The sequence below is a fragment of the Solenopsis invicta genome, chromosome 3, assembly GCF_016802725.1.
Source record: "Solenopsis invicta isolate M01_SB chromosome 3, UNIL_Sinv_3.0, whole genome shotgun sequence".
NCBI lineage: Eukaryota > Metazoa > Arthropoda > Insecta > Hymenoptera > Formicidae > Solenopsis > Solenopsis invicta.
The window spans coordinates 19,030,926-19,045,669 of record NC_052666.1 but is presented as its reverse complement, the minus strand read 5'-3'; the positions used below and the strand labels follow the sequence as shown (position 1 = coordinate 19,045,669).

Here is a 14,744-nt window from a genome sequence, read left to right as displayed (position 1 = left end):
TCTTGTAATTTTCAACGAGTTGGTGAGTTTCCATTTCTGAGGAGGCATGCATGCTTGGAAGAGTACGGAATTTCAAAACATGGAATGGTAAGGTAGTAAACAAATGTAACCGCGTTTGTGGTACTGCGATTCAAGTGAATCAAAAAGCGGAAATTTAAAGGCCTGAAAAACCGCGTTTCATGATCTTGTGAAGTCCTATATTTTTCGATTCATGTGATCTAATCATTAAGAGATCACGAACGTGCGTACACGGTGGGACACGGGATTCGATTCCTGTAAATCTAAATCTTGACTTCGCGAAGAAGACGCCTCTTCTCGCTGACTCGACGATGGAGCTCGGCGAACTGGAGCGATCCGTCAAGCGACTGGGCGCTGTGCTTGATGAGTTTCCGATCGGCGCGATCTCGCTGGACGACTTCAAGCCGATCGAGGTGAAGATCCGGGAGACCAGGGAGTCGTTAAAACACCTGAATGCCAGGTCGTTGATGCTTAAAGCAAAGTACAAACGTATGTCGTTGATGTTAAGCTATAGACTAGATTGCAGATTAATCAACCAGAAGACAAAAACTAATTTTAAGTGTAGTAAACTTTTCTTTGGTTATATTTCAATCCAATCTTGATTTCTAGTCTGATTACAGTTTTACAGGATACGTCAGTTTTAATGCGATTTTAATAAAAAAAATCTATAATTTAATACAACTTAGATTCTGAAATCTACGTTTTGAATTTACAGAACATGTCGACGCTGAACGCGAAAGGAGCGAGGATGACGTCGATGATGCATTGCTGAATGCGGTGAGTGACAGTTTGCTAAATGCCAAAGCTGCTAAGTTGTGCCTTCACAGCACCACTATTGAATCCATTCTCACCAATAAGGAAGGCAGTGCTGAGGACCGAAAGTGATTAACTGTAGTCATATTGTTATTGAATGCGAGTTGAAGTAAAGGATAGGATGTAATTTTAACTTTGTTTACTCTTAGGAAGCTCTATACCTACATGAATAAACTGTTCACTCTCAATGACAATGTTATGGCTATTCAGAAGGATATTGAGAAAGCATCTCAGGAGCAGCTGGACCTAAAAATCGAATGTCAGAAGGCACTGTTTAACCACAAAAATTTCCTCAAGGAGCAGGAGCGGCTGCAAAGTGAAAGATTGCAGAAGACATATCCTGCAATTGTAGAGTGAGTGAAGAATGCATATGTTGAAACTCGCCTCTCTTGTGAAATATTTTCATATTAAAAATTTTTGTTTCTTTCAGAAATAAAGATAAAATGGAAAAAACCATACGGAAAATAAATATAATGAAGAAACTTATTAGGAACTTTATAGCGATATCTGGACACATGTTAGAAAAGGAACCGATATTAGTGGAAATGTTGGAAAGACATAGGGACTTGTTGAATGTCGAAATGATAATAAAAATGTTGCAAAGTAACGAAGAGAGAGAGAAAGACGGAGAATAAAAGAAACCTCAAGGAGGAAGTACGCAGAAATTTTCATTAAGAATGTTTTTTTTCCTCTTTCTTACTCGCTAAACGCGATAAACACAACACATATTTACAAGAATAAGCTTCCACGCAAGTCTCAATGTCTTTTTCCTCTTTGTCTTTTTCTCCCACATTCTTTTTTCTTTTTAAAGATCTATTAAAGCGCCCTGTCAGACGGTTTCGTATAAGTCAATCGTTAAACAAAGCATAATGTGTTGTAATTTAAGTTAAAAATTATGGTAGTAATCACAGCTTACTTATATTTAGTAAAATCGCTATAGGGGGAGAGAGATATACATATCCATTTCATTAGAATCTGTATAGTTGAGATTTTCGTTTTTTTTACGCATAATTATAATTTGTGTTATAATAATTATCATTGCATAATGATAAAATGTAAATGTAAGATAGTTTCTCTTTTCATGGTCCGATATATATACAATATATCATTCAGTCTCGTTGTTTTTTTTTTTATGTAGACCACTCTCCTCTCTTCCACAGTCACACATCCACATACATGTATATGGATGTGTGTAAACATAATCCTCACTATGACAGTGCTAAAACAATTCAATCGTTATATACACAAGTTTGCTTGCGGTTTTGGATAGATCAGTTCAGAAGGCGAGTGGAAAGAAAACGAATCTATTTAAAGGGAGCAGCGTTAAAATTCGTTAAAAAATGTAAAAACGTAATATTCCGAGATACAGATTGACTTTATGTTGTTATAGAGTAATTACGCAATCTCGTAGTACGTGCTTAAAATACTTCAACAAATTCATATCTGTACAAATATCGTCTTTTCGTTTTCGTTTCGTTAACATGTAAAGGACGCATCTATTCTCAATGAAATGTTGTGTCATAATTACGTAATAGAAGAAAATTAAAGGATACTGCCGCATAATAACGTAACCTAAAAATTGCAATTTTCATTTAAGAAATAAGTATTTAAGTTTTAAGATATTAAAATGTTTTCTTTCTATTTTTCAAATAATTAAAAATGTTTTAGTTTTAAATATAACAGTTATAAACGTTTTAGTGTTTTATCTGAATACTGTTTAAAACTAAAACATTTTTAAGAATTTAAAAAATACAGACAAATAAAATTTTAATATCTTAAAAATTAAACGTTTGTTTCTTGAGTATTACAATTTAGTTACGTAAACAGATTGGAGTAAACGCACGAAATTAATTTTCTTTGTTCTCTATCTCTCGTTCTTTAATTTTTTTTTCCTCGTGTGTCTGTAAAAACGTTGCTAACTTACAATCCACATAATCATTCCGTTATTTAATTATAACGTTAATTATGTTTCATATATCTCGTGTTTAAATAAAAAATATCAACACACGAATGTGTGTACCTGCACATGTGAGCTACCAATCTCATAAAAACGGCGATTTATTATTATCGTAGCAATCAGCGATTTTATTGTTCAACAATTCGTCCATTAAAACAGTACGAACATATAGTAAGTCAAAAAATGTATACACATAAGCCTCACTACGCGAGAAACTATAGTGCTGATTAACTTAATCTCAGGAGTCTCTCATCGACATCTCTCCAACATCGCCGAATCGACGTATCAATGCAACTAAACAATCACAACACACGAGGGAAAACGCGATCATCCGAGCTCTCTCTTTCTCTCTCTCTCTCTTACGCAACAAGATAATTAATTACGCAGCCTCATTTTTTTCCAGATACGCAAGACCACATTTATCGCTGTTTACGTCGCTCTTCGACCGATGAGCCGTGGAATGAAAGACACCGAGGATATATCGGTCCTGACCCGATCTCTCTACTCGTATCAATTTACAAATATACAAAAAAAAAAGAAGAAAAGGAAATGTATCTCTCGAGCGGAGAAGATGGTCGTTTTGGATTACAACAAGCCTTAATTCCCATCCTAAGCGCGTATGCAACAATCGCTCTTCTCTCCGTGCAAGGTACGTATCTAAGGGAATTGGAAGGTGTTCAATGTATATGTAAGGTAACCGTCTTAGTGATCAAACATTTATACAAAAATTTATTATTAATTTCAAATACTTTTTCTTGTTATAATATTAAAATTTAATTGTAATCTTGAAATATTTACAGATTTGGCAATCTGTTAGTGACTCAACCGTAGTCGAACGAATGATTGACTATATTCTATAATGTGCGCTGGAATGATTCCAGAGAGTCGAAACGTTCGATGTTATAAAGGATTTAAAGTTTATACACTTTAATTTGCATGATTACAACCATGCTAATAATTTCATTAGTCGTTGTATTTTTCTCAGTTTTAAATACGATTATGATTTAATATTATAATAAAACCATTTGAGATTAATGATAAGTGTACATGTTTGGTCACTATTTAGAATGTTTACCTCGAGTGTCGTGTGGGTTGTGTATGTATATATGTATGCGTGTGTGTACACTCTACAATGTCCGAGGAGATCAGGACTCTTGCTCACAACCATACTTAACCAGCAGTCAGTCGTGTTATATTAAAAATCGTGACTTTGCGCGCGCGCTTTGAAAAATCGGCTAGAAAACTACGGGCTAAACGTCCTTGCGCAACATGGTTGCACAGTGGGATTTATTATAATTACGCCAGCACGGATTTCCCGGTGGCAGGACAGTGATATAAATATCGGAGACTTTCTCTTTCTCTCTCACTCTCTCTGTCGCGTTTACGTGGATCTCTCACGCGCACACGCACGCACGTGTTCTCCTCATATCCGATCGGGAATTACAATTACACACATGTGCCGCTCGCTATTGGATTTATCGCGCGAACAAATTCTACTCGCGAGGACAACTCGCGTACGCGACGATCGCGGTCTAGCGTTTTATGTACAAGTACGGGAGTAACGGCGGATACGACTTGCGCATTGAAGCTACGGATCAGCCTTCGCCGGGAGAAAAGCGTCCCGGAGTAACGTCTCTTCTTGACTCGTTCTCTTTCCACGCGCACCGCAGATATCATCCAGCATCAGGCATTCGTCGGATCACTCACTCTCCTTCCACATCCGCTGAATATAAATGTAAAACGACTGATTGTTTCGATCGCCAATTGCGGCGAGCTTACAAAAGAAAGGAACGCGATGCTCTCGGCGTGCGTCGACAGTGGGAAGATACAGATAATGGGAGAGAGAGAAAGGGAGGGAGAGAGAGAGAAAGATGAAATCCCATAGAGCGTAGTTTATAATCTCTATGATTTTTAAGCGTATCACTTTTCAAGACGTTTCGACGGAGTGTGATTCTCTCCCTCTCTTCCGTCTCTTGTTCGCCTTTTTATCGTACGAGAGCACACACGGTCGAGTATACACTACGGTTCGAGTACGCGGGTAGCTCCGTAAGTACATGGGTTTCCTGTTGTCGGACGCGTTTGCCGGATAATTTAAGGTATTCAACGTGGATACAACGTGGTGTACGGGCGTATTACATAGTACGTATGCGCATATACATCTCGAGAGCGGTTGTCGGTCAGACTAGCGTGTAGGTGTGGACCATTGGACGTAACGCAAGTTTCTTCACACCCACCACCTCCGCGCCCCTACCCCTACGCTCGACGTCACCGTTTACCGTGTTCCTGCAAAAAGAAATAAACCCAAGTTTAACTATACCTTTAAGCAAACAAGTAATATGAGTCTAACGAGAAATATTTTCTCTGAAAAACTCTGAGAAAAGAAAGAAACAGAAGAAATGGATTTCTTAACATTTCTTAGAAATTTCTGAAATTTATTTTATATAAAATAAATTGTACTTTTAGTGAAAATCCTTTTAATATCGGAAATAAATTTTCAAATCTTCTCATTTTTCTAATACTTAAATCTCCTAAATTTTGATTCTAATATTTTTAAATTCTAAGAAATGTAAAACTTCTATGGAATTTTTCTTCATAGTTGAATTTAAGCGAGACAGTTTTGTTCAAAATCGAATTTAAATTTTAAATAAATTAGGAATAAATAATCAATAATAAGTAGTCAAATATTCTTACTTGCTTGTTTAATGAATATGCCTGATGAGATCCTTGTTCTCCGTGCTTTCCGGATTTTTCATACGTATTCGTCTCATTTGTCTCTTGGTCGCTTAAATGTTTTCGTCGCGAACCATTAGCAGAAAATCGTACGTGTTACTTCGTGTAAATCCCTAGAAATGCCTCGCGACGATAAGGCTCTCCTCATCGCATCATGAAAAATAGTGGGATTAAATATGCAGCAAAGTTTGTTACAAAGTGAATCTTTATGTTATTGCATGTGCACCGTTCTCGATAATTCGTCCCTTCAGTTTCGTATTTAGATCAAATTGTCTCGATAAAGATCACGTACATTCGGTTCCAGCTTTTTATTATTAATTCCGACGATGTAGATTTTTATTTCAAGAATAAACGCGGACATACCATTGATTCTCTCCTTGTTCGTTAATGTCCTTTTTTTAAGAATATTCGAAATGCGCATGGATTAAGAAACAAGAGCTGTCCGCGAACGTCGTATTTTCTTCGCAGAGGAGATAATTCGTATCGAAAGAAACGCTTCTCTTTTTTCTTTTTATCGTTTTTTTTTCTTTCTCCCCCCCCCCCTTTTTTAAAATCGATACACACTGGTGGTGGAACACGAATCGACTGCAATGTCACATAATTTCGGCTATGTCACATAATTTTCTCGCATTTACGCGTTACTAAATTTTCATATATACTATAGAGTCTACAGACAGAAAAAATCTTACTTCATCGATATGTTATGTAAAATGTAATTATTTCAACTGTTCATTGCGATAGACCACTTTCTCACATGATAATTTCGTTTTGGAAGGCATGAAACCGAAACTCATGATATTGCTATGGAAACCGTGTGCGAATTCTTTGCGTGATTTATGTCGAGCAGTATTTCAAAATTATGAATGTATGCGGGCGGATGGGAAATATTAATAAATAATGCGCGATATCGTGCAATCGCGTCGAGATATTCATAAAGAGATATTTCGCTTGAGGAATTCACAGTGAAATATTCTTGAATGCCTACGATCCGTACAGCAATAATAGAACTATCGTGCATCCATGATCCTCGTGTAGAAAAAATAGGCAGTGTACATATAAAACATTTCGATAATCAACGCACTGGGATAGTTTAAATTTTAGTACGGACACGATTAGCGCTTATTAATAATGCTGCTAATCTCTCGCATCTACTACGATATATAACTCAAAATTGAAATTATATAAAAGTTATTTACTATACGGAAGGCTCGTATGTATACTACAAATATATCCTAGTATAAATATTCCAATGCATTAGAATCATTCCGTGTCACTTGGACGGTGGATTAAAAGAAAAATCAAAATAAAAAATATCTAATAAAATTAGAACGTAAACTTTTATTTTATACACAGCACTATATGTTCTCGCGATTTGCGATGTATCATATGATTTATAACTTGTGGACGCGTAACAAGGGATAAAATGAAAGCGCTTATTTACAAATATCCAACGTCTCAATCCCCTCCCTGCGGGCCGATGGAACACGATCATCGTAATCTCGTTCTTTTCGGTTTCATGCCTTTCAAGAGGATCGTAATCGGACTTCGCGATACTCGAAATCACGATTACAACAAATTCGAGAACACGCTACACTCGTTCATCCTGTAGGGCTGTGAATACAATGAGATCTGTGGTAGCTTCACAATTCGTTATAATTCACAGTTATACATGCGATCGCACGACAAAGCCGCCGAACGTGTATTCATCACACGACACGGCGGTGTATTAAAAAGCGTCCCCGTGTTACAAGAAGAGAGTCGTAGGCACAAACAAGTTCTCTCAACATCGGTACGTCAATTCCTTCTTACTTCTATATAATGCGAATGTGATCCGATTGGTTTCCCGATACTGAAACGTCATTGGCCGCCGTTACGGCCGACGACCGTTCTCAGTCAACAGCGACAGTGTCAATACATTGATGACATCGATAACAACGTAATTGATAAACGGGTGTGTTGACAATGGGGATGATGATGATGATAATGACAATGGAAACGATGACGATCATGACCAACGACGATGACAATGACGATGATGATAAAGATGATCAACATAATAATAATATCAATAATAATAATGAAATAAAATTATGAAAGATAATCATTATAATAATAGTAATCGTAGTACCTAGTAGTAGTAATGGTAGCAGTAGTAAATAATAGTAGTAGTAGGTAGTGGGCAGCAACAAGATGAAATGTAATCATGACGATAGTAGCAATAATCTAATAGCACGAGGTCACTTTTCTTGGCTAAACGAGAGGATTTATTCAGTAAGTAGGTAACTGGATTCGCTAACGTCTTGACTTTTATCAGTAGCTCAAGGTCACATGGAATATTTATCAGCCCCTTCGTGAAAATGAGGAAAAGATATGTGAATCCAATGAAATTGCAAGATGCATATGAAGTGCATTCAAAAAGATAGATACCAATGGCTAAAAATGTATTAACTGACCTTGGTGAAAGTTTATACGTGAAAATTTTTATAATTAAATAATTAAATTTATCAGTTATAGAGATGAGAAGTCTCATCGAAAACATGCAAAAGCATGCAAACATCTTTTTACATTTCACTAATTTCCATTTTGTTGATCACATCATTATCCATTGTAAAAATACTGCTAACAGATATCCTGAATTTTTTTCTTGGATTTCAATGCTTGATTAAGAACCAACAATTGAATTTTTCCGAAAAAAATTTCATATTATTATCGTAAAATATTATTAGCCATTCTCTATCCAGTTGTATTATATTAAAAGAAATGAGTTGACGAAAAAGAGCTGACAAACTTTCGACAAAGCTCAATGAAAATCCGATGTATTAAAGTTTTCCGAATACAGAGTTTTAAATAAAATCGATACTCGACCGCGCTTTTATTGTAACATAGCCAAGATAATTCTAAATTCAATTCTCGAAACGATATTGGAACTACTACAAAGTTTCATTGTACCGAGAAGTGAATGTATGAATCGTCGTCAGCGAGTCCGCTTATTTATCGAAGAGATCAGCTCGATTGGCCAGAGGAAAAGCAGCTTCATTCTCTCGATCTCGACTTAGTCGCGCAACTGTCAATTAATGATAATAGCGGCGACGGTAGTAGAATGGTTGTGTGATGGTGATGGTGATGGTGATGATAGTGATGATGATGATTCAGTTCGACAGCGGCGGCGGCGTCGGCGTCGGCGTCATTGTGACAGTGGTGTGCAGCACCGAGTCCCGTGATGCGGATCGGCTGCCGACACGCAGCAAGGTGACAGCTTCTCTTTCGGGATCGGCGCCGCCTACAATACCACCTGCTGTACCTGCGCCCGCACGTGCTCCCGTTCCCGCGCCGCGCTTGCCAGTCCTTGACGTCGTGGCGACGACTCCCACGGTCTCGTCGGCACTATTACCCGCGCACTGCACCGCCCCCCCGAGACCAACGGTAACGGACAGTCATTTCTGCCTTCCACTTTTCTTCTTCTTGCGTTTGAAGAAGCAACAGCATCTGGAAATGAAGCAAACACTAATAGGACTTAGAGTCGTCCCCTTGGCAGCATCTTTCGTCGATCAACACATTGAGCATGCAGCAGGGATAATAATTGGATTTAGCATCGCGCATTATACAAGAGAGAAAGAAATTTGTCAATCTCTCAACGAGATACCTTATTTGATTGCGTGTACATGTAGGTAGTTATTTGTTATGTTAATTAATCATGCAATTGTTAATTCGATTTTATTAAAACTCGCAGAGGAACGATAAGGAAAGGAATAAAACATCAGAAAAGAGTGTACAGAATAAACCAAAAAATATAGACATTTAATTACAAATATAAAGAGACATATCGTTTCGATACTGTTTAGTACAATATAATTTGAAAGACAGGACGAGCAACTTGCATTAAATTATCTAAATTATATATAAATAAATGAAATTCTTTCTGATGCTCTATGCTGTTTGATATAATACATATAACAGCCAGTCTTCTCGCATTAGATAATATAATAAAAATATTTAATGATACAAAAAGAATTTATTTTGTTTTATGACGACAAAATAATTATCTTTACATTTTATCAAAACAAGTCAAATCTTGTCCCTATATCTTGTATAAAAGATGATTCACATTGCGAAAACAAATAGCAAAAATTGAACATCACATAATTGTAAAATCTTTATAATAGAATATTCTTAGGTATTAATCACATACATATTCGTCTTATTGTAATTTTATAATTTTTGTTCGTGACATTGATTTTTTTCATCATTATCAGTTTAATAGAAATGAAATTTCTACGGCAATAATCAAATATTTAATAACATTTAACAAATATTGTATTTTCTTCTTATATTGCGAAACAAGAAATCTTGAATTGACCATTTTAATTGGTGTAACAAACCTAATTCGGGAATGTGGATAGGATAAGTGCTGGAAATGTATGCTTGTAAAGAGCGGAATGATAACTTTCCACATCGAGGACAACAATTCCGTTTTAGTTGCATTACTTTTCTGAAAATAACACATACACACACATGCATAGCTTAGATCGGATATTTTAATATTAAAATTTTTTTTTATATCTTTAATGCTCTTTTTATATTAAAGATATAAAGAGTATTCTTAATATCTTTTGATATAAAAAATATAAGCTACTATTATTTTATATTCTGACTTTAATGCTTACTTTAACAGTATATACGAATTTAGTAAAAGAATAAATTTATACAAATAAAATTTAAGAATATTGCACATATAAATGCAATAAAACATTCGCGGAATTTATTGCACTTTCATTAATTTCATAAATTTGTCCGTATTTAGGAGAACAGACAGAGAGATGAATGGCGATAAACAAACTGCTACTAACTTGGTTTCGTCGATCATGTCCACTTCCTGAGGTGCTGTAATTGGTGTATTGGAGTGACCAGCGGTCGGGTCATCGTTAGCCAGTTCTCCATTAGTTGATGATACCACCTGTACACATCGTACGTAACGTTATCGCAATGTTATCGGTATGAACAAAGTACAAGTTTCACATTAAAGGATTTTTATATAACTACAGATTTTATGTTTCGAATACTACTGTCGGATGTCAAAATCGGAAAAGTCCTTTTTACATTCTATTTGAATTGGATGATAAAGTAATACACATTGAAAATCAATTTATCTAAAGTCTACTTACAAATCACACAAAAAACCAAGTGAGATCTTATGTGGCAAAAGAAGAAGGGGAGGGGGTGAAAGAAGGAAAGAAGAGTGAGACTTGAAGAGTAACGTAAGACAAGACTACTGCTGGTATACATAGATTCAATAAAGCAATATACTAAAAAAATGAAAGAAAGCGAAATAATAAATTCTGATCTTCCTCAAAAGTCATACGCTTCGTACGTGACGATGATACTTTTGTTATTGCAAGTGCATATGGGAAGACAAGTGATCGTACTAATACCGGATTAGTATCTCATATCCAATCAAAGAGAGAAGGTAAGTCTCGATCACAATCGACACAAAGACAACATGCCGCAACAAGTCAAATTGCACAGACTTCTAACTGACCATAATCCAGTGGTGCTTTGTCTAGAAATAGAGCGAGCAGTTTATTCCTGATAAATTGAGGCATCCCGTATACGACATTATGAGTGAGAGACGAGAGAGATGATATAATAGTTAGGAAAGAACATGGATAATTTCGTACTTCATCGATCTTTCCGCGTGATGTCTATCACGTACGTATTATACTTTTATAATCAAAAAATTTCACGTTTCACGGGAAAAAAGGTGTACGAGATGAGATTAGGTACTTGATGTAGATTAAACGAATTGTGTTTCAATATCGCGTCCCGCTAGAAAGCACGTTTCTTCCGCGGAATTGCAAGTGAGTCGGCAGCAAATAAGAAACGAGAAGAGATGCAAAGTAAGTCAAGAAAAAGGGAGAAGCTTCTGGGAAGTCGAGAGAATAGCACGAAAGAGAGGAAGGACGGAAGAGATGCGCGAGTAAACTCACCTGTACAGAACCGTGCCTGTCAGCAGGTGTCAATGTACCACCGGCTCCTGATTGCTTCACATCTGGCCACGTGGTTCCCACCCCCTTACCGCCCCCACCTCCCACCCCTCCACCTGCCACATCCTGAAGGAACAAGCATGACAATTTCGCAGTTGCGTCGCGTTAAACAACTCCGCGAATAAACACGGATAGTAGAAAAAAAAGAGATGTCGAGGACAGGTCCGCGAGAGAAATCTTTTTGACCATATAGCATGGCGATCTATGATGATAAACGCGAGATCTGTGCATTAAGAAGATTGATCCAATCCGATATTAATCTTTATATCATGGGAATGAAAATGCGGTTCGCTCTCTGATAATAAAGGAGATGTATATAATTATCTACTCGTTAAATATTTGTATACTTTTCATTTGGATGAACTGAGAAAAGATGCAACAAATTTCCTAGCTCCTAGTTTATTACAAGCCGCTCAGCTACTTAAGCAAAACTTGGCAAAATTACTTCTTCGTGCATGAGTTTATCGCTATCGCGATTTCGAATTAAACGTGTATCGCCTCGCTACACGACACTTCGTCACGGATCGTGATCTATATTTGGGCCATGGACCATCATCTATATTTAGTCACTCTAACAACATTGCGCGGCAGAAAATTTATTTTTTTTTACCGTTATCAATCAGTTAATCAACTATTGATCTGAAAAGACTGCGAGTTCGTAGAGTTCACACTCCACGATCGTTAAACCTTGCGCGACCTTGTTTTACGAGCAGAAAAACATTAATATCGCATATTATAAAATGTGATCGCGGGTATCTTTCCGACTATATAGTCATCTCTCCGTGCTGATAAGATAAAGGCATGCATGAAGAAGTCGATTCATCGAGCGTAACCTAAGAATGGCTTACATATCGGCCTTGCGATTCGAAGCGAACCTCATCCATCATGAGGATCACATCCTCCTCAAAATCATCGTACTCCTACAAATTGACGCCATCATATTCGCGTTGGATTACGTGCTGAGAGGGAAACCAGCATACTGTGCGTGTTTTCGTTTTTTTTTCTTTTTTTTTCTGTACTTAATATCGCCACACTGGTATCTTTCCGAAAAATTTGTTCATTATTCGATCTGTACCTTTATCCCGAGATAAACAAGAATTCTGAATCAAGGTCGTTGTTAAAACTCTGTTTTCGGTTCTTTCGCTACTGAGGCGTGTATCCATGCGGTTAACTCGAATGAAAAAAACAAATGGGCTACACACGTCCATGCTTTTGGCTTAGAGAGAAAAGAAAAGAAAAGATAGGAGAAACAGAAGGAAACAAGGAATACCTTGTAAGCGGCGGGATGCCGATCGCGATTCGGTGATACGACGATCTCCTGGCCGGTTTGAAGGGATCCGACGGGCGTGGACTGTAATGAGAGAGAAAACGTTGCTTTATATACATGTATAATGAACGAAAGTTTGTAATAAGCGCCGTTATCGCGCGCTTCTACGTATTTTCACGAGGTATATGGATAACATACTTGGAACTGGAAAACGGACGGACGGACGGACAGACAGACAGACAGACAGACTTATTGACACGGACTGTGCACTTTAATTTACTTAAGAATACCTGTGACATCACAATCACATTAGATCCCTATATACATGAGGTTCGTAAGACCAACACGGCCGTGACAAATGGTAACGATTATTAGTTAGAATAACGTGACAATGTAGCGGTACTTTACTACATGAATTGCAGATATGCGATTCCATTACAATGCGCAAAGATATCGAAGCTCAATTACTCGCGGCCGCAATAATCTGTCATGAGATATTGTCGCTACTCGAGAGCGACACCACCAACCTTGTCGGACTTAGTTTTGCCGATATGCGAGGGAGCCGCCATTCGTAATGCTCTCAGGTTCTCAAAGTTGGATGGCTAGAGATAGTGCATTGAGAGGGAAGGCAGCATGCAAACGTTAAAAATCAAATGTGAAACTGCTCTTCGGTACCGCAGTGCTCTATATCGCGGGTCTGTTAGAATATAGGGCAATTTACTTACCCAGTTGCCAGTCAATATTTTCCCAATAAATTATTTTAGAAAATTATGACTAACAAAAAAAAATGAAAATTTGGAAGAGAAAGAAAAAAAAAGAGTATTGACTTTTATTTTTGTAATCTTTGCACTTCAAAGATCAGAATAATATTTAGATGAAAAAATGTTTCGTTTTCTAATGATATAAGATTGTTCACATAAATAAATGATGATAAAATCCTCTTCCATTTTCCATTATTGGACAGAAAAATATATAGATAACGTCAATGCAAGATCACGATTTAGTCATCGATTCATTTTCTCGTTGAGGCAACTGTTGTTATCACCGACGTTCCCCGATATAACAAACAAGTTAACATGCATACATTGACGTCACTGTTTTTGCAGATAAAAAACGAATGTAACATCCGCTGGAGCTTTTACAAAAGGCTTTTTTTTACATGACGTGAATAAATAAAGGAAGAATCGACACGATTATTTGATACGCACCATTGTCTTGCCGGTCCAGTCGAACTCGCCGTCATTGACGAAACCACGTCTCTCATATAGATCGTGAAAGAGCTTCCTCAAGTACTCGTAGTCTGGCGTCTCGAAGAAGTCCAGCCTGCGTACGTAGCGCAGATACGTGGCCATCTCCTCGGGATGGCCATCGCAGAGCACTTCGATCGGCGTCGCCCGTTTCGTGTCGCCGATCTTTTGGTAGCGCTCCTTCAGCGTGTCGGCCTTCAGCCCTTGCCACGGCAGACTGCCGCGCAGAAAGTACATAAACATGTGGCCCAACGCCTCCAGGTCGTCCCTTCTGCTCTGCTCTGTTTACGGTAAAACACATCTTTTGTATGTTTCATAGCCTTCGGCATTATTTACATAATGAAAATTTTTATTGCGTGCTCATATTTTATTAAACATATAGAATTCTAAGAAAAAATGGTAGAAAGCGCATTAGAGAAATGATATATTTGCGATAACTTGAATCCTCAGCAGGTATCACAAGTTAAGCCTTTGATATACCATAGTAATTTATGTAATTTCATATTTAAAAGTTTATTAAAATTTAAATTAAACTTTTTTTTAAACAACTTTAGTTTATATTACTTGAGGTTTAAAAAATCACATAATATCTGCAAAAGATTAAAGCATTCGTTGCGCTTTCTCCCGAGTCAGCGATATTATAGCTTAGAGCACGTGGCAGTTCGTTATGT

At 37.2% G+C, this 14,744-nt stretch overlaps 2 protein-coding genes and 1 long non-coding RNA gene across 13 annotated transcripts in view; 2 read left to right on the top strand and 1 right to left on the bottom strand.

The window, feature by feature from the left end:
• Window positions 1-39: 39 nt before the first annotated feature.
• LOC105194526 lies at window positions 40-1,940 on the top strand. The gene is made up of 4 exons (XM_011159471.3): window positions 40-507; window positions 734-899; window positions 981-1,184; window positions 1,262-1,940. The coding sequence occupies exons 1-4, from the start codon at window positions 330-332 to the stop codon at window positions 1,464-1,466; spliced, it is 753 nt and encodes a 250-aa protein (XP_011157773.2). The 5' UTR covers window positions 40-329; the 3' UTR covers window positions 1,467-1,940.
• A 783-nt stretch (window positions 1,941-2,723) lies between these two features.
• Window positions 2,724-14,744, bottom strand: part of LOC105194528 (casein kinase I) — a 37,641-nt gene continuing 25,620 nt past the window's right edge. For 2 of the 10 annotated variants that reach the window (XR_005574447.1, XR_005574450.1), the window contains exons 6-11: window positions 14,035-14,354; window positions 12,830-12,910; window positions 11,503-11,625; window positions 10,366-10,472; window positions 5,480-9,004; window positions 2,724-5,071 (exon numbers count right to left, since the gene is read on the bottom strand). Coding sequence is in view for 5 of the 10 variants with exons in the window: in XM_039447695.1 (XP_039303629.1) it covers window positions 9,821-10,007; window positions 10,366-10,472; window positions 11,503-11,625; window positions 12,830-12,910; window positions 13,354-13,428; window positions 14,035-14,354 (893 nt within the window). In the remaining 5 variants the exon portion in view is untranslated. Of the gene's footprint in view, window positions 5,072-5,479; window positions 9,023-9,185; window positions 10,008-10,365; window positions 10,473-11,502; window positions 11,626-12,829; window positions 12,911-13,353; window positions 13,429-14,034; window positions 14,355-14,744 lie in introns of those variants that run through there. The other 8 variants (XM_011159472.3, XM_011159473.3, XM_011159475.3 and 5 more) reach the window with 6 other exon arrangements.
• On the top strand, window positions 9,021-14,069 carry LOC105194527. Of its 2 annotated transcripts, XR_005574452.1 has the most exons (4): window positions 9,021-9,182; window positions 10,320-10,483; window positions 10,561-11,224; window positions 13,933-14,069. It is a non-coding gene; the product is annotated as an uncharacterized LOC105194527 (long non-coding RNA). The 2 variants fall into 2 exon arrangements; XR_005574451.1 differs by lacking the exon at window positions 13,933-14,069 and having other exon boundaries at window positions 10,561-13,614.

Excerpts from the sequence above, each read along its gene's own strand:
- LOC105194526 (XM_011159471.3), top strand. The coding sequence starts at position 330 with ATGGAGCTCGGCGAACTGGAGCGATCCGTCAAGCGACTGGGCGCTGTG. Across the intron at positions 508-733 it reads GCTTAAAGCAAAGTACAAAC|AACATGTCGACGCTGAACGC; the intron begins GTATGTCGTTGA and ends TTGAATTTACAG. Across the intron at positions 900-980 it reads GGCAGTGCTGAGGACCGAAA|GAAGCTCTATACCTACATGA; the intron begins GTGATTAACTGT and ends GTTTACTCTTAG.